Raw genomic sequence first — 26,794 nt, 5'->3', positions numbered from 1 at the left:
TGCTGCGCTGCAGGACCCCAGGGACCCTGGGGACACGGCTGGGCAAGCAAACACGGGAGCAGCAGAGCTTTTGGCCCTCTGCAGAGGAAGGTGTTTGAGAGGGAAAAATTCAGGTGCCTAGCTCTGTGCAGAACCTCCCCATCACACCCAGAGACTACCCTGGGCCAAATCCACGGAGTTCTGTTTTCTGTTTCAGTCCCACTGCTGGATAAAGCCACCCAGGGCTTGTTTACTGAGCAGAGCTGACCGCAACACTTCCTAGCCAAAAACACGGGGAAATTCCCACAGTGAAGACCAGAATGGTGAACAAGATGGGGACAGGCAGGCTGTGGGGCCTGTCCCTGGGGGAAACGCTGCAAAAAGGGCCTATGAGGCCTGTTAATACACTGCGTTCATCCTCCCACACGTGGGAAACAGGAGAAGCAGAGGGGTCTGGGCTCTGAGCACAGCCCCACCGTGATGGTGCACATCACCTCTGAACCATCCCTGCCCATGGGGCGCAGACAGAGCCTTCAGCCCCTCTTCTGCTCATCCCTCCGAAGGTCACAATCGAAGAGAAATGCTGTGGGAAGGGGAGTTACTAGGTACCACCAAAATAGCAGAAGAAACGGCAAGAGTACAGAGCAGAGTGACTGATGTCACTTAATTTGGAGGAAACCCTAGTGCTCAAAACACCGGTCAGGACACCTTGTGGGTTTCTGTGCTATCTCAGCACAGCTCCTAGGACTCCAGGGCACACACATGGAGCAACAGCTTCACAAGACCGGCATCTTGGGCCACCACATATTCCTTGGCACAGTCCCGGTGCTTGGCACCAGGGCAGCGTCTGTCCCATCCTGCCAGGACAGAGGCAGCGAAGGAACAGCCTAGGGAGGGCTGCGTTCCTCCCTCCTAAAGGCACCAACCCCAGTGACCTCCCGCTGGAGGAGTTACACTCACTGCTGGCCTGCACAGTGCTCCAAAATCCACGTAGGTGGGAAGCCAGGGACATACTGCAGCAGGCAACGGAGATGTCCAAGAGAGGACCCCCCTCCCTGCCTCCTTCAGACCGACACGCGTGACCAGTGCCAGTACTCTGAACCCTTTTAAACCCACGTGCAATGTGCTCCAGCCCCTGGGCTGAGCTGCGGCTCTTCGGGCAGCTCTGTCCCTCGGGCAGCCACCCCCGGGCGGTACCTACCCGATTTCTTCTCCGGCTTCTATGTGCCTCGTGCTGAAGAAGGCGATCCTGGGAAAGCGGAGGTCCTGATGCGACATGAAGACCCGCACCGGGATGAGGTTTGGCTCGCAGAGGTGGTTTATGAAGCGGCTGATATTGCCGTAGAAACGGGCATCTATGCAGTACACCTCTCCATCCTGGAGGGAGAAAGGTTGCACGTTCTGTTAGGTGATGTTGGGTTTGGTATTATTCCTGCTACTTGCTTAACCAACGACCAAAGTCCTGGCCCGTCCACTGATACTCTGGAGAGCTTCAAGAAGAATGACCAAGACAGGCTCAAAAGGACTAAACGCATCCTTTTACGTTCAACGGTACCCTGAAAATAGTTTTCTGCACAGCACTGTGCCCCAACAAGCCCAAAGACCTTCTAAAAATGCTCCTGACACTGGCTGGCACATCGGCTCTGCACAGAGCTGCTCTGCTGAAGCCCCAGTTTGGTGCGGTGGGGTTTATGCTCTGTGCAGACAAACAACTTATGGGTAAAAGCCACTGGACAGGGGAACAGGCATCTGTTCTGTCCCCTAATTGAATGCAACAGCGAGGAAACACAAAGCCAGAGCCTAGAGAAAATAGTTTTTTGCAGATAAAAGTGAAAGTGAGAACACAAATCCCCTTTCCATAGGGCCCAGACAGCAGTAATATTTTGTTTTCCACGAAAATAAAAGAACCCCCCTCAGGGCTTTTTTATTCCAGCAGAGAATGACTGTGCAAAGCAGCTACTTTAATTACAGGAGCTAATTTCAGTTGCAAAGAGGCCAAAAGCAAAAGGATCCATTAGCAGTGCTCAAACTCCCTTTTGGGCAAGCACCTTGCAATCTTTAATGGATGAGCTGGGTCAGATCATACCGCCCGACTGGTGCAGGAGCCCAGGGAAGATGTCCCAGTGCCTGGAGAGGCGTCACCCCCACGGTCCCACACCACACGGAGTGCTCCAAGCTCTGATTTCAGGCAAAAGTAATTCTCAGCACTGCTTTCATCCACGGAAACGCCACCTTCGTTTGGCAAGGACAACATCACCCACTGCTACCCTGAGTGACTGTCTGGAAAGATCTGAGCTCTCCGCCACACGAAGTCGAGATGTGTTGCTTGAGAACGGAGCCAGCTGCCTTGAGCAGCACAGGCGGCATCCTCACTGCGGCGCTGCTGACGGGGACAAGTCCCAGAGCAAACCGCGTCCCACCTTGCTACAAGTTACACGAGTGTCGGAGTCGCATGGTGGCAGGTAGAGAGGAAAAGCAGAATCATGACCTGCTCGGGCGGATGGGGCTCCTTGTCAACAGAGCAGGCAGACTGTAGGGCCGTGCACAAGTCTGTGTTCGCCTCTTACAAGATCTTCAGTGCTTAAAGAGGAAGGGAATTTTGATTTCAAATGGCTTTCAGTGATTGTCAGCAGAGATGCAAAAGGTTCCCAGTCGGGCACGAGTCCACACGTGGCTTTTTGCTGGCTCGCTCAGCGGCCAGGTGGGGCACCTGGTGCACCTCAGGGCAGCGATCCCACCGGTGTGTCGGTGTCACCAGGAGTGGGGTCAGCAGTTGTGTGGAAAGGCAATTCAGGACACAGTGAACGGGAAGGCTCTGGGGTTTCTCAGAAGGGCGAAGCCCCGGGAAAGCCCTTCTCGCCTGCAGCAGTGCTCAGCTCTGACCGCAGCCTCTCCCAGGTGGAGTGCAGCAGGGCTACGCGCATGCACGGGACTGCAGAAGGTGGGCCTGCCCGTGGGAAGGGGTGGCTTAACCCCAACAGAAAGCAACCACAGCAGCTAAAACTCGGCCTCATCTTTCCCAGAAATAGCATGTCTCTTCCAGCTCTCTAGTACAAAGAAAGCTCCCTCTTTCATCTGTGGAAACCCAGAGAGCACCTATTGTGCTGTCTTCCTCCCTGGAAGCCCCGAAATGGCAGCAAGGCTTGGCTGTTCGATCCCTGCCCTCTGTCAGACACGGGAAGGGACATGACTGCAGGGCCTGGCACGCTGAATGATTCACCTCGCACAAGTGACAACTCAAGAACAAGGACATCAGAAATGATGTCCCCATCCCGTTCTTCCACTTCAGCTCATGCCCCACCCAGGCCACTCCTCCAGGGCACAACGGGACCCCGAGGCTGCCCTCCCAGGGCTTGCACCCGTAGCACGTCTGGGCGCTCGGGAGGCAACGGGACCTGCAGGGCTCTGCCCTGCCCTCCCTGCTCTGCCTCGGGACTCTTTGAGCGATCCCTCACGAGCGGTGCCTGTAACACAGACGCTCCACTCTGAAGACGTGGTCTCTGAAAAAAGACCACATGCTTGCTCCTGTACTTAAGTCTCCCTCCTTGCTTTACAAAGATAAACTCCAGTTGTTCTCCCTCGAGGCTGCCAGCCAGGGGCTAACCTCAAGGCCAGGCAAGGCCCAGGCAGTCTCGTGCTCATGAACGCACAAAGCAGCGTTAAGTCCCCACTGCTCTTTCATTTTTTAATTACAATTTGACCCCTATGTTTTCAGACAGACTACAAGATTCACACTTACCTTTTTTCAGCTGTTGAATGTCTGTCACTTTTTAAAAATAATAATAAAGCCAAACTTCTTTGTCACTAGGTGAGGACAGACACAAGACAAAGGCTATTTTACAACTTTCCTTGGGAGCCACCCCACTCTCCTGAGTCACCAGCTTACCTTTCTCCTCCTCTCCTTTCCCAAGGGAAGTCTGAAGTGACAGCTGCTTAAAAGCTTTAGATCGCACTTTTCAGAACAAGATTTCTGCTATGAGCCCTCTGCAGAGCAGTGCAGGACAACCAGCAGCAGAACAAGCCTCAAGTCCCTGCCAGGGGATCTGACGGATCCCTTTGTAAGTGAATGGCACCTTTTTCAGCCTTCCAGCTCATGCATCAACATCTTTTTATGAAGAGCTTACAGAGCTGCCAATCAACCCTGCCGCAAGCCTGCACACTCCTGTGCACACACCTGCGTACTAACAGCCGTACAGCTGAACTCAGGACGTCCGAAGTTTTAACAGGGGAGCATCTTGCATTAACAGCCCCTGCGGGCAGCACGTAACACGGTGGCCTGGAACTGCTGGGCTCTGTTACCATTTTAATGAACCCTAAAGCCTTACGCCTTATATTCTGAACAAAACCCAGGGCGGAAGCAGCCCTCCTCTTTGCAGGCTTTCAGACCGTGCTGTACATCAAGACAGAGACAAATAATCCCTCTGCTCTTTTGGAGGAGCAAGACCTTGGGCTTGTCTCACGAGGCCCCTTCAGATACAGTACCTTGTTATCAAGGTCGAAGAGGTAGGAGTCCTCTTCACGGACGTCTGCCTCGGAATCGGATATCAGCTCACCAACGTACCTGCAGGCAAACAGCAAGGCAGGAATAAGACACTCATGCAACCATAAGCTTGGTTTCACCACCCCTTTCTGGTAAGAGGGGAAGGAGGAAGGGATGCAGCCCAGCACTGATCACAACCCATAGCCCTAGGGTCATTTCAGATCCACTCAGGCAAAAGGAGCTTTAACAACTGAAAGCAGCTAAAATCTGGCTCCAAGCCCAGTCTTTTCAGGGCAACAGTTTTAATAATAAAAATGGAGTTTTGTTTCCAACTAAATTTACTTTCCCAAGGACTATGTTTTGTTTTGCAATCTCCTTTGTTGGCCAAGATCGAGACATTAATCCAACTCTCCTTATGTTCACTGTCAGACGCACGTCCTGGCTCTCCTGTACAATACTGTAATGTTTGTGTTGTTTACATCCCAGTGTAAAAGGTTTGTTTCTGTTCTTCATTTTCCAGGGTATTTTGGCTGATTACATATGCTACATACCTGTGAAGGTCTTGTTTTAAGAGTCTTAGGTCTAATCTAACCTGTCAGAATCCCTGGAAGGATGTAGGCTTCTTTCTCATCCTTCTCAGACTAGGATAAACCAGAGCTATGATCTCAGTAACAACCACATGTTGTAAAAACAGGCACAAGGTAGCTTTCAGTCAGGCCCTCCAAGCACCACAAAACACATGCTCCTTGGCCTGGCTTGCTGAGAAGGACTAAACATCCATGCCACCTTCCACGCTCTGGCCAGATGCTGGTTTTGATGCAAAATCCCGAGTCACAGCAGCCCCTGCTGCCCCTGTGTTCGCTCATCTGTCTTCCAACCTGTGACACTTCCTGACCTGAGCAGCTTGCCGTCCAAACAAGAGACCCCAGAGGAGAGAAATTGGGCCAGAGGAAGGAATAGAAGAAATCAACGGCACAGTAGATTCTGGTACCAAAGCCTTCCCAGCCATTACCACAACACTACGGAGTTATAAGCTAAGGACTCACAAAACAAATATTCTTCGTATCATCAACAGACGCTTCCATGATCAGCACTCTAACAGCTTTCCTCCGCAGCTTTCAAGGCATTTTAGAAATGTTAACCAACCATATCCACTTCCCCCTGTGGCTCCAGGCAGCATTTAACTCCTGGGCTCGGGAAGAGGAAAGCCACAAAACATTAACCCGGGGCGGACCCACGCGCTCGGTGACAAGGGAGCCTTTGGCTGCCGTTCCCAAATCTGAGCAGCCTGGCAAAGCTGCTCCGCCAGACCAGGAGGCTGCTGCGGCCGTGTGTGCTCCTGTTGTTCGCCCCCACTGCATCTTGTTATTTATTAAGCGCTCCCGCAAGGCTGCAGCATTACTGGAAACCACACACTCACCGGTGACCCGAAGCAATAGGAAGATTATGGCCAGGGAAAGAGAGAAATTGCTGTAGCGTGGCACAGTAGCCAGCAGCAGCTAAGAAACAGCTGAATAATGCTGCACGGAGAGGAACTGCGCTCAGTGACAGCCACTTCAGGTCTACAAGTCAGTGAAACAAAATAAAAACCAATCTAATTAAAAATTGCTGTTTCCATGTTCCTTTACAGACCATTCCTGTAACTCCTCTCCTTTGCAGGACTGCTCACCAATACAAACTGTTCCCTAATTCCCCTGGTCTAAACAAAGACATTTAACATGCTGATGGCAAGTAACTACATCTCAGAGCTGCACGCTGCCACTCCTCGCCACAAGATCAGAGCACACCGTGCAAAAACCACGAGCAACGATGAGTCCCTAGCACAAGCTGCGGCGTTTCCAGGGGGTGTGGGAGATGGGACGGGGCGCCTGGGGCGCCTCTGGCTGAAGGTGTGGCTGCCATACCTGGCTCGATTCAGATAACATCCTATTAGAGCATCATGTTTTGTACAGGAATTAAGTATTTGGAAACCATATAATGGACACACACCAAAAGGAAAACACCAGAACCTTGGAAGAACCTCTGGTTTCTGCATCCCACTAATTCCAAGCCTCTCCAAGGGAAGTCCTTAATCCACCGTGCCACCTCCAGCGTGAGCAGTTACACTACTGAACAAAGAAGCCTGAACAGAGCAGCTTCAAAACAACCCACAGCAACTGTACTAGCAGCAGCAGGTTCTGAGGAGCAGCAAATTCTGGGGTTCAGGAGGAATCTGCATGGAGCACGTGGTGGACTTCCCCAGCTTACAGGCGTGGAAGAGCCCAGAGCGCGCCCCCTCTGCCCTGGAACCCGGCAGGGCAGGCACAGGGCAGCTCTGCCGCATCTCCCTCGCCAGGTTGCTGCTCAGGACCTCGCTGAAGGTACCGAGGGGGCTGGAGGGCAGCAGCAGCAGGGTCTGCAGCAGCTGCTCCCCAGCTGCCACCCCGAGGTGACTGCGGAGGGGCTGGCTGGTCACCGCGCTGGCAGAGCCTTGCTCCCAGCTGCTTCCGAACGCTGCTGAGTGCTTCCTACAGAAGCGAGTGCTGCGTGCTGCCAGAGTCTGCAAGCAGAAACGGGAAGGGAAATCATGTTTTGAGTGGTCACACAGAAAAGCAGAAAGCACAGAGCAGGCTGCAAACTAGTATGTGTGTAAGAAAGGCATTTACACGCAGAAAGAGTCTGCACGGCACCAGAGCCTGGAAGAGTTTTGCAAAATAAAACCATTGGGAGAACTATTCCATGCTCCCCGTGTGGGCATACATGAAAAAATATGGAATAAAAGTCCTTCTCATGCCAATACAATTAGCAACCTTCCAAAGCAGAGGAATAAGCCCAGCACAAATTGACCACCCAGTCAGGGCACTGCTCCAGGCAGCCGATGCAAAATGCAAAATGCTCTTCCACTGAGCTCATCCAGGGAGCTGCTGTGTGCAAGCAGCCCCCGAGCACCGCAGGCACTGGGGCTTCTTGGCCAGAGGTGAGGAAAAGAAGGAACAAAGTCTAAAGGGCTGCACACGCAGAATTAGAGAAGAGGAGATTAGGGCAGCTGGCTTGAGGAAGGGCAATGGAAGAGACTGGAGTTGGTGAGTTGTGCAAATAACGTGTGTGAGAGAGAGTGACGGGGACAAGGAGGAACTTGCATGGGCAAGACGTGAATTAGTTCAGCTGTTTAGTATGCAGCTCATTTAGATAACGAAGAAGATAGTGCCTACCACTGAAACAGCCCCAGCAGCTCCTGGCAAGTGTGGAGGAAGAGTTAAGTGCGACTGTGGTATCTGAACCCCACCAGCTCTGACGCGCTCTCCATTGCGCCTGTCTGTGTTAATTATAATTACACCGCTGCGCAGAGCTGCCCCGTCTCCCCGGGCTGCCTGTTTACCACTGCTTATTTCTCTCGTGGATTAACATTCCAGCAGGATTTGGTAAAGTCGGTGCCTTTATTCTTTAGAAATTTGCTCGCAGGCTCTGGATCATCTCTGGGTGCTTAACCAAAACACAGAGACCTTTGGTACTCAACAGGAAGCCCCACCTGAGGACAGACTTGAAACACTCCCCCACAAACAGCAGAGTTTTAAGAAACTCTGGAGGAAAAAAAAAAAGGGAAAAAAAAAACTCTGGAAAAAAAAAAAAAAAAAAACATTTCAGCATTTGGCAGCTCCTGGATGCCTGGAGTCTGCCTGGATGAAACACTTTGTTGATTTACTGCAGATTTTTCTTTTCCTTTATTTGTTTAAATTCTGCAATAATCTTCATCAATCCCCTGCCCAATCCTATACAGCATCAACAAGTAGCTCTAAAAAACCCTAGCAAGCATTTTCATGAAGGTCAAGAGTCCGGTCTTATTTAGAAGATCTTAGCTCACTAGTACCATAATGAAAAAAACACTTTCCAAAATATTTAATAAAGTACATGTATCACTTTAGAGTCTAAAAACTGTGGGGTTCAGCAGCAGTTTTTTCACTTGACATAAATCTCAACTTTTTTGTTCCCAAGTACTTTTATTGAATCAGGTCCTAAACTTATACTTAACGCCAAGTGCTTTACTGTGCTGCTGAATCAGACTAAAGCCAGAGCTGTGACCCTGGGAAACCTCTTGGGAAGTCAGTACTGAAACAGAAAATGATCCGATTTAAAAGTTGTTCCGAATTCCCACAACCTTAAACATCCCATATATACATCCCATATGAACAGGCGATTCACTTCCAGCATGACCCAAATCTGTTTTTTCCCCATTGCTCAAGTGTCACAGGGATAACAGAGCCCCTGACAACAAGCTCACCACAGATCCCAGCAAGATGCAGAGGGGTAGAGAAAGCTCCACGCTGCAAGGAAAGGGACAAACGGAGCAGGAAATGGGATCAGGAAGCCTCGTAGCGAGGGTGAGCGATTCTGCTCTGTGCCAATTTGATTTGCATGAAAACCTCTCCTCAAAAGAGGAGCGAGTGCAAGCCATGCCAGCCCTTGGGAAGTGACGCGTTTGCGTGAGCTAACAAAAGCTGAGCGAATAACTTACTCGCACACAAAGGTTCCCAGTGGAATGTCTTGCATCGTTCGCACACCCCAGCCCATTTTTTGTGTCCGGTAGAGCTGCAACCGCGTCCTGGAGAAGAAGAAACAAAACCGTATCAATGGCAGCACTGAGCAGAAAGGCAACAGATTTTTTTTTGCAGAGGGAAGAACAAAAAAAAATTGCAACCTTCAATCAGCAGCAACTCAACGACGGTTTTGGTGTTTGATCCACCAGTTCTCACGCTGGTGCCACTACGTGCGTGCTCCGCTCCCAGTGCTGCTCCAAGCCGGAGGACAGACACCGGGGGGGCACTGCCTGGGGACCAGGAACGGGTGCCCACCACCCCCTCTCCCTGCCCAGCTGTAGCTGGTGAGGCGCACACCTGGTGCCTGGACGCATTCAGGACTGGGGAGGAGGGCACGGGACTGGACGCTCGGCGTGGTTACACCGCTGAGGACTCGCACGCGGGATCCCAGAATCCCACCACCTGAATTTCTTTCCCTTTCACGCACACACCTGGCGCTTGGGGGAAGGCAGGGAAGCTGGAAAGGGACTTAAGGTTCTGAAGGGAGGGGTGCTGCAGGGGGAGGCAGGGAGCTTACAGTGAATTAAGAGCACCCTGAGCTAAGTGCTCTGATCCCTTTGCCCTCTGCTGAGGCCAGTGCATTTAGCTGCTCCATCATATCCAACTCCCTGGATGAAAGACAAGGAAGAAAACGCTGCAACCTGAAACTTCTTGGTGTAATAGCTGCTCTGTGGAATTTTACTGATGGAGTTTATAGGCAGAGAAACAATGCTGTAAGTCATTCTGCCTCCTGCTCAGCCAGAACTTGAGTTAAGTGCAGGATGAACAATCTCCAGGGCTAGGGAACGCTCTCTCTCCCCCCAAGGGAACCAAACCCCACTCTCAGCAATGCTGTTATCGGAATAAAGAGAAATCCGATGCTCACCTTAACTTCACCCTGTTGCTTTTTCCAGTATTTCTCTCCTCTTCCCCCCACCCATCCCCTCTTTGCACTGTCAGCTCAAACCACGCTTCCTCTCCAGGGCCGATCATTTTCTCGTATTTGTTCACAGCTCCCGGAGCCTTAACCAGGAGCAAAACAGGACGTCAAGAGGACAACTACTCTCATAAACTGGCTATAGCGCTGCATTGCAGGCTCGAGGAAGATCCCCTCTGTGTTGCCTCATTCATCATGGTACGACAGAGCTGAGCTCAGGTTAGGGATCTGCTTACTGGGGCCAATGCCAGCAGCAGTGGGACCACGGCTTCACTCTGAGCTGGGTCAGCCTGCCAGACAGGAACATACGTACTGCCTTGCAGAGTTCACTTGGAGCAAAACTGATAAGGAAACACTGAAAATGAAAGGGGAGCACCCATGTGCCAAGCTGAAGACCAAACAGCAGCAGTTTTACACATTTTCTCTGCAGGGACCTCAAGCACAGCTCTGCCAAGCACCCGACCTCGCCATAGCTTCCCAACAGAGCCACGCTCCCAGGCTCCTGGTTGTGTTTCCAACCCTTCCTGTCTTTCAGAGAAACACCTGAGCGTGCAAGAAAGCAGCAGCATCAGATCTAGCTGTATAGCTCCTAAGTAAACACCCACGTAGACACTGGAGCTCTGGAGTTTGGCAGGGAAAACCACAGAGGAGTAAAGTTCTGTGGAAACGCATCCAGCCTTTTCCTTGCTTATTTTTAATGTTGCAAAATGTCCTTGGAAATACGAAGCCCACAAAAAGTGTTATCAGCACCATAAAAAAAATGCAGAAGTCTTCTTCCAGTGGCATTCCTTAGAAGTTTGTCCCGATACATTCAGTACAGTGGCAAACTTCTCCAAAGCAGAGGCGCAATGCAAAACATTTTAATATTTAGTCTGGCACCAAAGCCATAACAGCCTAATCTGCAGCACTGAAGCCAACAGGTATTCAAATATCCAATTCAGGGGGAGTCAGGCCAATAACTGCGAAACCTTAAGCAGCCAAGTTTGTGCATACTGGCCTGTATCTGTAATGTAAACAGCTAGCTTACAAGTTCTTCTAAATGCAGGCTTTGCGTTTTCTGTTGCCGTTATTTTTTTCAGAGCTCTCTACCTGAGAAGATACATCCAGGCTGCTCATGCACAAGCAATTTGTATGTTTTATGGTCAGGCTGACGAAAGAACAGCGCAGTTCCCACATGACGGGGCAGAGGCAGGGCACAAACCAGTCTGCTGCTGCTTCATTCCCACCGGCAGTGTGGAGGAACCCACTGTGCCTCCCACCGTCACGTGGTGGCACCTGCCCCACCTCTCTTTCACCCCTGGAAGCCCTGGCTTTTGTGGGTTCGCAGGCAGAGCTGAGGCTGGGAGGGCTCTGTGGTTTGGGGGTGTTTTTGCCGTGACAGCTGCGTGTGGATCCTCCTTCTCACCTGAGCCCATTCTGCACCACCCGGTTCCTACAGGTCCGCCAGCACGAGCACGCGTGGTTACACTCAAAGATCAGCGGCGGCTCGGCCATGTTGAACTCAGGCAGGAGTCGGCCGTCCTGAAGAGGAGATGCATTGAAGACTGGGTTAGTTTTCTGTTTCTGTGACCCCTCCAAACCAGAGGCAGGCCCAGAGCAGAATTTCCCCGAGTACAAAATGGGCCAGACAACCCCAGCACGGAGGTATGCCCCGACCTCCCCCAAAATAACCTCAGACCTCAACTTCTGCAGAGGCTTTCCTCCTCCCTGAGAGTGGCACACAAGCCGCTATCACAAACAGCTGACGAACAGCAAAAAAAACACCTAGATTTTTGCTGCCTGGCATCACCCTATGCACCACCAACAAAAAACTATTTTACAGTGCTGTGCAAAAAATGGTGTGCATCATCATTTTGCAGTGCTGGAGGGGAGAAGCAGATGCTTTGTCTATCCCTGGAATAAAGCCTAAACTTCCAGATTATAAGGCCAGTACACCCAAGTTCTAAACCACATTATCTTCCCAAATAACTCTCCCAAAAAAGCTACAATTCAATTATCTACCAACCATATAGGATTAAGAAAGCGATAGAGGCAGTTCATCATATTTAACAAATTTAGCTTTTATGGCTTTAAAGATGTAATCACCTATTAATGTGTAAATAAAATGGCTACAAAGCAAAGAAAGATGCCAATGTTCCCCCTGGGAGAAACTTGCAGAGATTCGCAGAACTTCTGATCTTAGCAGAACCTGTCCAAATATTAACCTCAACACCTCCCTGGAGGATTGAAGCGTACTTACCCAAAACAAACCAAGCTTCTGGCAACGCTGAAGTTAAAACATATTTACTTTGCCTTCATCCAGAAGGATCGTGATAAATAAAGGCAGGCAAAATCCCTCTACTACCCTCCCCCGTTTACATATTACAGCATTTTCTATGTTGCTCTGAGATGGAAGCTGATTTCACGCATGGATTTCTAAATGCTATCACATGGGTATAATTAATGGCTCAGCTGGCATGACAGCAACACAAACAAATAACAACAGAAAAGCTTCCCTGAGTACACATTTTGTTATTATCACATATGCCTCAAAGCTGAGACTGCAACTTTAGGCATTTTAAAGTAAAAATTAGAGGAGCTGTGCAAGAAACTGTTTTTAGGTACTATTAGAAATTCTGAATTTTGCCAAATTCAGCTAGCCAACACTCATCTAACCAGATACGAAGTTCTGCGTCCTCACCTTATCATACCAGCAGCGCATACTGAGTTGGCCACACATGCAGTTACTGGAGGAGCAGTCGTCTATACATACACAATACTGAAAGAGAAGCAAAAGGGGTCAACTCCAAGCCACTCTCATGTAAGTGAAAGAGCAACTTCTGCAGCTGGGCCAGAGAGGAAACCACAAGGCTTCACCTCCTGCCTGTTGCTGGAGTGCCTCCCAAGCACTTCCAAAAGAGGCCCTTGCTGCAGCTCGTTAGCCAGAAAGATAACCAGACTCATCAGTTCAGTGGAATGTTTACTCAGTTCCTTATTTCTAAGTACAATGAACATCAAAGGACTCCGGCTTGCAGAAGAAGATCCATAATGAGCCATGTTACTAACCTTCCTCTGGACCTTATGAGCGGTACTCCACGCTTGAGGACAAGGAAAGCTCTGAGAAGGGACCAGAGCTGGGGATGACACGACGATATTTCTCAGTCCTCCCCTGCTGCATGCCTCTCCCCACACGGGTGCTCCAGCTGGCTGCTTCCCCAGCACACCCCCAGCCAGCGTGGTCCCACCACCGGCTGCTGCACAGCGGGGCTTGGCCTGGGGAAGTTCCCTTCAACCATCCACGAGCTGCACCTGGAGAGGAGTCACCCTCTCTCAACGCTTCCCCTCCTCTGCTTCACAAGCCAGCCTTTTGAGGACATCCAGTATCACAATTAAAGGCCTTGGCCTGGGTGCTGCAGTCACTAGAAGACAGCACGAGGAAGGGCTCCCAACAGCTCACTGCCTCTCCAGAGCCAGAACAGAGGCAATGGATAAAGGGGAGCTGCATCAGGCAGCACCAGACGGCTGATGCTGCAGTGCACAGCCGAACGCAGAGGTTAGAGTAAGTCTAGGAAAGGACAAAAAGCAGAATCCTGTCCCCTAGAGCAAGAGCTGGAATCCAGGACTACAGCTTTAGCTTGGATTTGATGACAACGGTAGGACGAGATATTCCCATTCTGAATGCAAAACCTGTGCTGTGGCGCAGCGCACTGCAACGTCTCTAAGTGCACACACTAGGACAGGAAAAAACACAGGGACACACACAGTCCCTCACCTGTAAATGAGTGATGTTTCTATCGATGTCCATTGGGGATGTGACACAGTTCTGCGAAACGTATTTGTAGTTGCTAGGACAAGGCTCACTGTCCACTGAATTGACGCAGGGAATCGGGATCCTCTCGTAACCCCGGGCAATGTCTCTGTCAGAGGCAGAAAGAATTGTCACAGAATAAAAGCTCCCCCGAACAAGGGGACATTCAAATGACATCCTGGGGCAGAATTACTGTCTTTGATCACTGAGCATTCAAAGCCTGAACGCAATTCAGACTAGAACAGAGTTCATTTCTTTCCACTCTCCCTTATAGATTGTTCTTTGTGCATGCGAATATTTCCATTTGGAAGGATGAATTTACAAGCCCCAATCAGCATGTGTTTAATTCCCGCTAAGCTCAAACTGACCTTCGCACCAGTTTAGAAAGCTAAGCATGCACTTAGAGCCCTTTCTCAAACCAGACCTCCAGCCTCCCCCTCGCCAGGGCTGTATTTCACAACCACCAAGCAAAGCCAGCCAGATTCTCACCTGCTCACTACCTTCTCTATCTGGACGGGCTTGTCAGTCGACGATTCTCTAAGAGTCTTGTTCATCTGTAGAGCCACCCAGACCTGAGAGTTAAGGCTGGAGCACTGGAGTGGAGTCTCACCCTCCTTGTTCTTTAAAGTGACATCCGAGCCACGGGAAAGAAATAGACTGCAAAACAGCAAGAAAGGATAAGCATCCCCCAGAGAAGCTGCGCAAAGGGAAAAGGAACTGAATCACGTCTCCAGCCAGCCCTTACGGGACAAGGTAAAATCTGTAGCAGTGAATAATCACCTGAGTTTTCTTTATTAAGCATGGTTCAGTGAATCCTTCTACACGAAGGCGCTGGCAGAAGCCACAGACTGGAGCTCTGGGCAAATCTTGCCTTGCTCCAGGCATGACAAGCGCCTTGCTGGTAGCCAGCCTGACTTCAGGCAGGCTGGAAACTCTCTCTGGCAGGGAAAGACAAGGGGAGGGAAGAGTAGGATGGAAATGCAAGAGTCCCATGGGAAACTGGTATTGGACTTGGCCCCTGTTTACATTCACCAGCTTTTGGTGAGGACACATACTGAATTTATTCCTAGCAGCGCCTAAACGAAACAAAAGCCCCGTTACTCTACTATGCCACAAAAAAAGCTTTGATCGAGGATGCCCGACCCCTTTGTGCTGAGAAGCCCATGCTGAGCAAAGCCCCTCAAGCCTTCTGCCCAAGACTCCAGGACTACCCCATGTTTTGTGACCTTTTTTACAACAGCTCTGGCAGCAGCTAGTATTTCAGACCCACCATGCCTAGGAGCAGGGCACCAGAGAAACAAGCCCTCCATCCCAAATTTGGTCTGTGTGTAAAAGCCAAAGGCTGTCCCGAGCTTCCAGCCAGCACCCGGGCAGAAAGGAGCGACCAGGGGAAGGGGGAGAAGTGGCGGGGCTGGAGCCGTACTTACACCACACACTCGTAGCGGTTCTCTCTGGCTGCGATGTGCAGGGGGGAGTCTCCGTGAATATTCACCGCGTGTAGATCACACTTAGCAGCCAGCAGTATCTCCGCAATGTCAACGCAGCCAGAGAAAGCAGCCCAGTGCAAACAAATATTTTCCTCCTGGAGGGGAAGAAAACAGAGCAGAGAGGCTGTTTAGCACATTACAATCCTATTGCTTTGGGACTTCACCATCCTCAGCTCTGCACCTGGGGCATTCAACACGTAGTTCCCTTCTCCTCCCCTGCGCTGCTCATTCTGGCTGGGAGTCCCGAGGCAGGCAGGGGAATCTCTGCGGAGACGAGCAGGGAGTTCTCACTCCAGCCGCCTCCACACGCCGAAGACGGGGAGGCCGCACGCAAAGCGGCCCATCGCCTTCCCTGTGCACGCAGACAAATCGTCTGTCTCTAAGCCACAAAACAATCTGGATCAATCCACGAGAGAGGTGACAGACACGAACAAGCACACTGGAAAAGGCTAGAAGCTGAGCTTCCCCAGCCCAGACACGCAGCAAACCTAGCATGTCTCCCAGGGTTATAAAATGAGAGAGAAGAAGCGTCTGCCGACCCAGAGCAGAGCACAAGCTGTAGGGTATATGAAGGTGCTAGAAAGAGAACCAGGAGACACAGGGAAAGCAATCAATCCGACTTCAGGCATCTCTTAAATACTGTATGTACTCATCTCTCACTAGCTGCACTAGAAATAGCTGAACACTCATCTTTTTGATGGAGGTATTTTAAGCGATGATACTGTTTTCTGTTACAGTGCAATTTGCAGCACACTTTAGAGTCCTTCCCCCTGACAGGCTCTAAAGATGCCGAATACAACAGTGCAATGATAGTAATGATCACCGAACTTTTTTTTTTCAATTAAAAATAAAGCACATCTTTTAGTCATTGCAACTTAACTTAGATGTTCTCTAAAACGAGGAGGCTATTAACATACACCAGGGAGTGGGGAGGCCTCTTTCTGCACAGCTTCTGCCTCCCACCATGGGTAAAACATATAGGAAAACTCCTCAGCACAACACACCGATCTACGAAAAAATTAATCCTGTCGACTGCACACCACACGCCGCCGCTCAGACACTTTACAGACACCTAGATTTGCTGCTTCGCACCGGCTACTGCCTAACAGCAGCGTAATTACAATCAAAAGCGTTTCTCGCCAAGGATGATGTTTCCCAGCACAAGCGACAGCGCTTCTTAATGGCTGCAATCAGGAGACTCTGCGCTGGAGGTACTGTAACGGATATGCCATACATACATCTGCTAAGGGGATATTTTTCTTTTAAGTAAATCGTTGACTGAGACGATTTGATTTTCATCATTTAATGTGTGATCTTGTAGCTGGCAGCCAAAGGCTTCTGTGACAGCTCAGACAAGAGACGGTTTTATTCCGAGTCCGTGCTAGGGCTCCGAGGCCATGCAACAACCCAAAAAGCCCCCGCTCCCACCTCGATTCTTGCTCTTAGGAACAGTATCAGGTCTGGACCTGTCTGGAACAATTTCAGTTACCAAGGAAATGGAGACTCCTACTGAGAAGGGACTTTCAGACTGGGGAAGGTGACACCCTGAGGTGTCACGCTGGGGTCATTCTGCGCTCCATGAGACAACCGTGCCTGCACCTACCCCTGCCAGCACCCAACAGGCACTAGAAGACGTATTTGGGAACACAAATACAAAACGGTGCTTATATCCATTGGAACCAGAAAAGCACTAGCAGCCTTGGACAACAAAACGTGTCACCATGAGGTATGCTAGGGAGTGAGCTGACGGCAGGGTAAGTACTTTGCTGTAACCTCTGTGCGTGCAGGAAGCAGTGAAGCCAGTTGCCCCTCAGTTACTAAACTATCTCACGTCTCCTACACACCAAAGCCTGAAGGAGCCCATCACACCCTGGTTCATACCCAAGCTTGCCTTGCAGGCACTTGTGGGGTTTCAATACCCTAAAGAGAGATGGGAAAAAGTAAGGAATACACTAGTAGTAAGGAATACACTAGTAAGAAAAAAAGGAGTTGTGCTGATTAACAAGCTCCGAGCAGAAGCGTGGATGTAGTCTCCTTTTCCCCCTTCAGTCATCTCCCTCTCCTTTTCTCTTTTTAGTTGAAAATCCCCATGAAAACAGCTGACAGACAGACACACGGGGCCCCCAGAGCGCCCACCTGAGGCGCTGAGCAGCGGAGCCCTTTCCACTCAGGCAGGTTTTACAGAGGTGAAGCAGGCCAAGAGCAAGCTCTGGCACGCTGGCACACTCCGTCCACATTGGTGGCTAGGGGTTTGTTGTGCCTAGGAAAAGCCAGACGTGCAATATTTGCTGGCAGAGTGGCTGCAGCATCTGCCCAATCCATCTGCAGAGCACGAGCATGAGCTCGTGCCCCACAAAAGGCACGCAAGATGCCCCCAACACACACTGGCCCATGAACAACAAGGAGCAGTCAAGTCTGGTCCTGAGGGCGATTGTCCCGGCACGGCATCCAGGTGACAGCAGGACAGACCCAGGCAGACCAGAGGCAGTGATGCACAGAGCTAACTACGCCCTGCAGCACCACGTACAGCATCCTTACAGGCTACATCAGAGGAGCCGGAGGAAAAGAACTGTTTGCCTGCTTGTAAGGCTTCTTCTACAGCGTGGAGGAATATTCTCCCACCAGGCACTCGCCTCCACCTGTGTCAAGGGATCACTGTGCCTTCCGGCACTGAGCCTGAAATCTGTGTTCTTGGGCTCATTTAGTTTTTAAGCAGAGACTGTGAATTAATTCTAAAACCGATTGTCCAGGAGGACCCTCACATTGTCTCGAATGTTGATGTCCGACCCCTTCGCCAGCAGCAGCTTCACCAGCTCGATATGCTTGTACTCAGTGGCCCAGATCATCGGCGTCCAGCCTCCGTCGTCCTGGGGAGGGAACGGAAAGGGTGAGGCATGCAGAAGGGGCAGGACTGTCTCCTGCTGACGTTCACATGCGCCCTGGCAGCCACAGCAGGGTGCACTGCCTGGGAGCCACAGACCCCTTCCCTCCCCACGTAAGCCTCACTGCACTCCTTCAGCCTATGCTGCTGCAGGGAAAGGTCCCTCAGGGTCCTGCAGAGCCCGGCAGGATTCGAACCAATCTGCCTCAGCAAACTCCAGTTTATTTGCAGCTCAGCACAATGCCGATGGATCTCAGGAGGTTCAAACCCAGATGACTGTCCAAAAGGCACAATGAATGCCGAGCTTCTGTGAAAGCTCTTGCAAAAGCTCACAGAAGCTCTGCAATGGCGAGTGCTAGGCTAGACCTGTCCCACAGCAAAACCACACTCCCACCCCTCTCCTAGAGGAGCACAGTTGCACCCTTGCGGAACAGGCTCCTCCAGCAAATTCAGGGTCAAGGAGAAATTGCAAATGGAGATACACACAGGAAAAGTTTCCATGAGGTCAGCGGGGCGAAGGTTCCTGCAGCAGGGCAGAAGGAGATGCCCACGGCACTGCCACCCTGTCACCTTTCTCACATCCTCCCCAGCAGCAGGGCTGCCTTCCAGCAACCAGACAGCACGCTGGCAAGACTCTTGGCCCTGCCCGGAGAAGAGCAGCTTCTGCACCTTGCAGAAGGACCTCACCTGGCAGTTGACATCCATCTTCCCGTTGGACAGGAGGTACTGAACAACATCGTAGTGCCCCTTCTTGGCAGCCAAGTGCAGACACGTGGAGCCCTCCGCATCCTGGACACAAGCACAGAACAAGCACTCAGGGAAGACCCCCTGAAAAGTAGTCTTGTTTCAACCCAAAATATTCTGTTTATACTTTTTTTTTTTTTTTTGCTTTTTCTATTAGCACAGGGCTTAACCCAACACCTGGCAGCAGGGCAAAAGGGGCTGAGAGCCTCCACAGTGACCAAGACCCAGCGTGCCCACAGCCATGTACCGAGACAGGGGATAAAAAACATCAGCGATGGTTGAAAGGAGAAATGCTTTTGGGAGCTGAGAATACAGGGTCTGGTGTAGATGGGCAGGCTGGGGCTGTGAGTCATGACGGAGACACTCCCACACCAACACCGAAAATCTCGTCTGGAGTCTGATTTTTATCAGACGCTTACATCCCAAGAGCTTAGCACACAGCAAGGCCTGGAGAGCAGGAAATAAAGAGGAGGAAATGAAAACCTGACGAGCAGAATGATTCCTTCCTACTACAGAGTTTTCTGATGGACGATTTGCCCTGAACAGAGAACGCAGCACAGGGATGGGGAGCAAGGATGGGAAGCCTCGGGTCAGGGACTGTACCGAGGGGGCTCCCTGGGGCAAAGGAGGGGTTTGCACTCTCCCCTAAAAGCCTGACACATCTGAATAACGCCACGGCCTTCCCCTTAAATCAGTATGAGCCAAGTGCAGCTTCTCCACGGAGAAGCTCTCTACAGAGAGCCAGCATGTTCTAATATAGATTTTCTGCAGTTTTGGAGCGGGGCTGGTACCTTCCGTTACCAGGATCAGCAGCTTCAACCCGGGGTCTGAGAAGCCCCCACCCCTCGCCCTGCAGGCCGGGCACGCTGGGGCACCCCCTCACCAGCTACTTCTTGATTCTGCAGTGAAATGGCTGGAGCTGATTTCCAACTGCAACGTTGCCACTTTCAGAAGATGACTTAATTTAGTGCAAGAAACTAATTAACATAATAAACTAGTCTAGACTTCAGACATGATCTCAGGCTTCTAATTTGCTTTTGCAAGCTCAGGATGTTTTCCTTCCCTTTACCTTTAGGAGCAGGAAACCTCTTTCCTCTCTGACATGAATAAATCAGGTGAGAGACATTTAGACTGCTGCAAGGTGCTCGGGACAGCGGCCACCATGAACCCGCATGAGCCTCCCCTGCCCTTTCCCCGTTCCCAGCTCAGAACCAGCCTCCCAAGGAGCCGTTTAAAGGCTCATGACGGACTGCCGTTCTTATCTTGTACAATCCTCCCAGCCTAGCTAGCTCCTTCACGAAAAGAGCACCCCAGCCCTGCCGTACTCCCCAGCAGCAGGACAGGAGCGAGCCAACGGCTGCAGGCTGTAACAATAAGAAGTTCACATGGGGAGGGTTCCCGTGCTCCAAGCAGAATCTGATTTAAGGGTTTGATAAACGATCTGTATATTTTCCAAGATTGCAAAGCAACCAGAGCATGCTAAAGATGAACAGACAGCTGCATTTTATTGTATTTGTTGAAATTAAGGGGTAGAGAGTTTAAAGACGGGGTCCAATTTTGCCACTGCAGCGTGACTGCGAGAAAGCACACATCAGGCCTTTGGAAATCAAAGCTTCCTCTGTCATTTTTGCTGGCTTTGCAAGCACCTAATTACCAACCCATTTTAAAATGTCACCCCCAAAATCTCATTATTAATTGCCTGGAGAGAAGGAAACTCTGAAATCAAACTTCAAATGCACTGCAGTGGGCTTCTGACAGTAATACTCAGTGGTCTCGTATCTAACCAAATACCCCCACATTTGGTGACATGAAGTGATGTAGTAACAACAGCGTTTCCCCACGTGCACAGAGCCATGACACTGCATCATTAAAATAACACCACCACCAACCAGAGCCTTTCCAAGCCTTTGAGCCCCAGGCAAACAAGTCCATTTCCCCTCTTCCTGGGCACTTCCACCCAAGTCTTAAAACCCCTCATGAAAGAAATAACGGGCAGAGGCTTCTTCGGGAGAAAAGGATAAGGAATAAATTGCTACCTTAGGATCTACTAGCGCTCCAGCCTTGATAAGGTATTTCACAGTTTCCAGGTGGTTGTTTTCCGCTGCTTCCATCAGTGGGGTTCTCTGGTCTTCAGAGCAGGTGTCTATATTCGCACCAGCCTGTTAAGAAGCCAAGGCAAATACAAGGACAACTGTAATCATTACTAGTTAGCAGAGGAAGGATGTGGGAGTAGAGATTTAGTAGCAAGTTGTTCCTGAAATTTGGCCATATTAAGCTTGAGGGAAGGAAAAAAAAAAAAAAAACAGGAAAGAAAGCAGTCAAACTTCACCTGTTTCGGAAAGCAGCACACACTGCTTGCCCTCCCTCTCCTGCCTTCTACAGCCACCAACCAGGGCATAAGGAAGCGAACAGCTGCTGTTAAACAACTCTTGTCACTAATGCTTTTTGTCCTGATGCTTCTTGGATAGCCTGGGTAACAATTCTGAAAAAATCAGCACTCTTCTTTTTCCAGAAGCTTTGTTTTCCCTGTTCTATCATTTTCTCCAGACACGATGAACAGGCAGACAGTGCTTCCCAACACCCTAAGCAGTAGGAACAACTTGCTGATTGCAACAGAGGTGGGAGATGTCAAAAATCCTGGAGACTGGCTGTTTCTGTTGAAGTCAACGGTAACATTTCTACAGATGTCTCTAAGAATTCATTAAGTCCAACACACAGTGCCTTGGACCAAAATCATCTTCTTTTCCAGAACTCTACCGTCCCATGCATCTTGCCTGTTTTAACTCTTCGGTTTAGCTCAGTAATCCACCCAATACTTAAAACCAAAAGAAAATTTGGGAAACAGCACAACTCTTGGCAGATCACGCATGCATATATGCACGAAGCTAAGAGCTGCTTACAGCAGCATCCTGCTGACTCAGCTTCACCTGGCACAAGATGGCCCCATTACTTCTAGGTGCTTCCCACTGAATGTATTTGTTTTGCTTACTTTTAAATAGTGAGAGCGACTCAGACCAGAGAAGAGGTATTTTAAGTTTAACACGCTGGGGACAGTCCCAGCCAAACACTGCACTACTGCAATAGCCAGACATCAGGGAACAGACAAAAATGTGAAGGATCCTGGAAACAAACCAGCCCTTCTGATACTTGATTCGAATTGTTTGTAATATCTTGCAAATTTTGCTCCTTTTACTCCTATGAGTCATTCTGTTGTCTTCACTTGCAGTAACTCGAGTGAAGCTGCACCTTCAAACAGCACTGTGCATGCTGAGACGCAACATCTCAGCGGGCTCGTTTTCAAAGACGTGGCATTGACATTTTCTCAAAAGCTTTTTAAGGTTTACTAGTCACAAAGGGTAACCAAAACACAACCAGTCGCTCAGGACGATGTATGCCAGTACTAAAAATGAAAGCTATAGCTCTTTAAAGGCTTCTGTTTTCTTCACATCATATTACAGGGTTACTCTCACTGAACTGCTATGTCTTCCACCATCTTCCCTCACTCAAATTCATCACAGCCTAAATCTCAGGCAACAGGTGAAACTTGCATCTTTCCTCCTCTTCTTTTCACATACTTGACATTTGCACTGCAAAGCAAAACCCTGCTGCAGTTTCTCAGTTTTTGACAGAAGGGAAGACAGGGTCTGCTAGCTCGCAGGCTCTAGAGCCTACCCACCATCCTTACAGAGAGAAACTTGGCAGCAGCTCGCAGCTCTCCCACAGACTGCCAGTGGTCAGCCTGTGCTGGCACATCTGGCAGCGCACTACGCTGCTGGGTGTGCTCAGGCACACGGGCTCCCACCTGCTCCACGGTGCCCTACATCAAAGCTTCACGTGCTCACTGCCCAGACAGCAAAGCTTATCTGGAGAACAGCCTAGAAAGTCAGCTTCAGTCGTGTCATCTGAGTGTTCACACTACTCTCCGCCACTCCTCCTGCAGCAAACCCTGAAAATTAGGAGGTTTTTCACTGCTGATTTTCAAGCGTGCTTTAGCTGTGTGGGGCAGGAGACCAAAAACTACTGAAAATTGCTTGTACAGAAAAACATAAGTGGAGACAGACCTGAATCAGCATATGGCAGATGTCCACGTGGCCAGACTCAGCGGCAGCATGGAGAGGGGTTCTCTTACTCTGATGCTCCATTTTAAAATTAGGGTCAATTCCATCCACTGAAAAACAGAGCAGAGATGCTTTCAACCACAATTCAGAGATTAGAGAAAAGTGTAACAAGAGCGTCCCCAGCCCATTCTCAGCCCTTCTCATGTCTCACTACGCACGCAAGCCAGAAAGCTCTCGGGGTAGTCCCATGGACATTCGATATGCAACAGCCCTCAAACCAGGCGCTTCAGAAACACCATGGAATATAATACCCTTAAGGCACTCCAATTTCTACACAGGCCATCTCCCTCAGATTCACAATTCCCCATCTCTCACTGCAACAAATACCATCAGAACCACACCAGGATAAAAAGGAAAAAAAAATGCTGCTGTTGTAAACAACAGAGTCAGTACTACCCCGCTTTTTTGTCTCAGGACCACTACTAACAGCACTTGCTATTAGCGATCCTCTTTGCATCCCTGTAAGCACAGGCTGCAAAGTGGATGGAGCTCCTCCAACGAACACGAGCTCAGGATCTGGCCAGAGATTCTCACAGCTGTGCAAAGACTGACAGATGATGATGACAGCCAGACAAAGATGTCTGGGCATGATAACATGTTGCATATGATGAGGCCATAGTTAAATATCAATGAATAACGTTTTGGTGCTATTGAAGACACGAACAATGAAGCTAACCCTTGCTAGGAGAAAAAAGAAGAGTCTGATAATGCAAAAGAACAGAGAGCATCCAAAAATGTACTGCAAAGTACTGGAGTGGAAAGGAAATGATCCCAAGTGAAACACTGTGTCTTCACAGGGGCAGATTCCTCTGGAATATTTGTTGGTAAAAACAACCCCAGCCAGATCTAAGTCAGCTGGTGACACAGTTATGCACCCCCAGAGCAAAGCCCCATGTATTGAAGGTCTCTTCCTTTCTGCTCTCTTGCTGATTGGTCTTAATTTAAACACACTCCCATCTTTTTACCTTTCCCCTGGATGCAAATAAACAGTTATCCCACTGCACGGAGAGGCAAAGTTCTGCTGGACTGGAAAAATCACACACAGGTCATATGGGGGCAGAAACAACTTCTCTGGATAAAACCATGTCCAAATGCAGAAGCAAGCTGGGAGCAAGTCCACATTTTCACAGCCATTTCTGATGACACATTACTTGCAAAAGTGGCTTTCTCCTCCAACACCACTCACAAGGGGCAGTGGGGAATATGACGTGCTGCCATGCTGGGAACTGGACTCTGGCAACTGCCTGGCAGGAGCTGGGAGTACTGCCAGACACGCAATATCCTGGGAAAGAGCCACCTACCCAACATAAGCAGGACTTTCTGCAGCTCTCCTTGCCTTGCAGAGAAGTATAACTGCTTTGGATGGAACCGTAACTTCTTGGGTCTGCAGGAGTGGGGAGAGAGGCAGAATTAGTACTCACTGAAGAACATACCCAGCATTTTACCCCAACCCACACCATGGGCATGACAAAGTCTGTCCCTAGAGTACAGCTCGAGTGCCAGGAATAACCAAGAATATAAACACTCCAGAAGGAGGAGATATTCAAACTTTCAGCTCCAACCATAGCCAGCCTTGTTGTAACAACGGCCATACCTATTTTCATGATGCTAATCAAAAATCCTGGATCTTACTACTGTAAATGGGAACTCCTGGTAGTGACAGCTGAAGTTAGAGGGCCAATGAAAAACTAAATCTTCCAGACAAATCACTACGACATTTAGAGCTATAGCTGCTCTCTTGAATCAGTGGTCTGTTGGGACTAACAATTGATTGGAGTGAATAACAACGTGCAAGGTATTAGTGGCATCAAAATCCAGAGAAGCTAAATCTCAGTATTCTCTACATTAAGCAACTCCGCTGGGAACTGGAAGACACAGAGGCCTTTTTCTTACTTTTCTGAGTCCAGGGCAATCAGGGCACTTTCCAGAGTTTCTTTAACTGGTCCCTGGGTCAGGCTAGTAGTAGGCTTTGGAAAAACTGAAGACCCAGCTAAGTCAAACCCCTCAGCAGCCGAACTTTCTGGCTTGTCTTCCTCTGACAATCGTGTTCCAGTGCCACTGAAGAGAAAAACAAGAGACAGCCAAAGCACAACCATTAAAAATATACAACATTACGTGTATCTTATGCCAAAGAAGGGAAGGGAATGGATTCTAAATCGACAGATAGTGTAAGCAAAATTGAAACACAAACCAATATATCTTACAGCCTTTTTGGTAAGAACTTGCCCTGAAAAGTAGTTTCATTGCCCTATGATTACATTTTGATGTACTCTGTGCAATAACAAACAGAAGAACACGAGGCTGAGTGCACTGCCCTGCTCCCGCAAGCCACGAAAGCCATCGGAACAAGATCAGAACACGTGGGAACTCAGAGCACTGCTCTTCACAGGGATGGCTCCGTTCGTATTTGGTTCTGGTTTGATTTTTGATTCTTCATACCTGGCTCCATTGCTGTAAGTCAGCAGCTGAGGCTAGATACACCATATGAATTTCCCTCTCATTCACCAAACCTGGCAACATCAACTCATTTCACTATTATTTCTTTGCTAACAATAAGAGGAAGGAATCGTATTAACTCCTAAACCCTTTCTATCTTCACAGCCTCTGCCCCAGCTCACCCTGTGGTTGCTGGGCTCCTCTCTGGCACAGTGAAGAGCACAGAATACGCTCGTAAATTCCTGTATTGGAGCTTGGCTTATCAGAGCAGGACCAGAAAATGCTTTGCTCTGCCAGGAGGAGCACAAGCATTCAGATGCAAAGCATGGTCTGGCACAAGGGTTGAGGTTGCCACATGCTCCCAAGCTCACCTCCCTGTCGTGGTGTCAGCCCTTCCCTCCACAGCTGCTGGTTTCTGCTGCTCGTAGGTCAGCGACACTGTTGAGGTCGTGTCTGCTTTTGCTATTGTCACCTCCTTTGCCTTGGAGGCCTCCTCCCCGCAGTGTGGGCAGTAGCTCGTGTCGTTGACCTGGGAGGCACAGCTCTTGTGGAAACGGTGGGAGATGCTGCTCTCAGGCTGACACTCCATGAAAGTGCCCTAAAAAAACCACAGAGGAGATATTCACACCTTGGTCACTACATGCCTTACCCCTTCTACATGCTTCATCCGCAGAGCTCTTAAATACTTCATTCATCACCACTCTTGTCCCTTGCGCTTCCAGTACAGTAAGCAAGCACTGCCACTTTAGAAGAGAACAAAACCAAGGTAATGGGAAAAAACTCACTTGGTTAGGAACTGCAAAGCAAGTTTTTAATTGCACTTGGCAAACAGAACCAGAAAGTCCCATTTTCCAGCTCTTTCCTCTAACACTTGTAAGTTCTTGCTTACGTTTCTAGAAGTGCCAGTGTACTGTAAGGATGCCCCCAAAACTGGAAAAGAAAACTTCAAACCTGTGTGCTGAGCCAGCGTTAAAACTACCTAACAAACCTGCACACGAACCTTTCAAGGAACTACATTAACATAATTAAACCAGCTGTTAATCCCAATGAAACCCAAAGCATGCGACTTCTCTGCTTGGACCAGCCCTGGTTTTATGCTGTTTAACCCCAATAACGTGGCTGACTGCTCATTCAACAGATGTGAGCAACCTTTCCTAAAATTATTTTCTCCTTCCAGCGAAGTCCTCCGAGCTGAACTGATGGTACCCCAGAATTCATCGCTCTATCTTATTACTGCTACCTAAAGCCCTACCGTGCTGTGTTACTAGTGACTGATAACCCAGACAAACACTCCCAGGTTCTCCTTTATGAACTATGACATGTCACTCAGAGATGCAAGAGCATTTAAGGAAAGGTTAGCCGAAGCCCACTCTTCTCCTGAATTCCTGGTCC

At 49.6% G+C, this 26,794-nt stretch overlaps 1 protein-coding gene across 35 annotated transcripts in view; it reads right to left on the bottom strand.

Annotated features, from left to right (window-relative positions):
• EHMT1 (euchromatic histone lysine methyltransferase 1) overlaps positions 1-26,794 on the bottom strand; it is a 115,884-nt gene that overhangs the window by 1,677 nt on the left and 87,413 nt on the right. For all 35 annotated transcript variants that reach the window (XM_040531912.1, XM_040531932.1, XM_040531940.1 and 32 more), the window contains 15 exons: positions 25,774-26,000; positions 24,860-25,024; positions 24,268-24,350; positions 22,910-23,016; positions 20,885-21,007; positions 18,792-18,893; positions 17,986-18,090; positions 15,164-15,318; positions 14,226-14,393; positions 13,701-13,845; positions 12,630-12,707; positions 11,355-11,470; positions 8,952-9,038; positions 4,462-4,540; positions 1,181-1,356 (listed from right to left, as the gene is read on the bottom strand). In XM_040531912.1, coding sequence (XP_040387846.1) covers positions 1,181-1,356; positions 4,462-4,540; positions 8,952-9,038; positions 11,355-11,470; positions 12,630-12,707; positions 13,701-13,845; positions 14,226-14,393; positions 15,164-15,318; positions 17,986-18,090; positions 18,792-18,893; positions 20,885-21,007; positions 22,910-23,016; positions 24,268-24,350; positions 24,860-25,024; positions 25,774-26,000 — 1,916 coding nt within the window. The remainder of the gene's footprint in view (positions 1-1,180; positions 1,357-4,461; positions 4,541-8,951; positions 9,039-11,354; positions 11,471-12,629; positions 12,708-13,700; positions 13,846-14,225; positions 14,394-15,163; positions 15,319-17,985; positions 18,091-18,791; positions 18,894-20,884; positions 21,008-22,909; positions 23,017-24,267; positions 24,351-24,859; positions 25,025-25,773; positions 26,001-26,794) is intronic.

Source organism: Cygnus olor, chromosome 19, assembly GCF_009769625.2.
Source record: "Cygnus olor isolate bCygOlo1 chromosome 19, bCygOlo1.pri.v2, whole genome shotgun sequence".
In the NCBI taxonomy this organism is placed as follows: Eukaryota; Metazoa; Chordata; class Aves; order Anseriformes; family Anatidae; genus Cygnus; species Cygnus olor.
The sequence above is the reverse complement of the archived record's forward strand: the minus strand, read 5'-3'. Positions and strand labels throughout refer to the sequence as shown.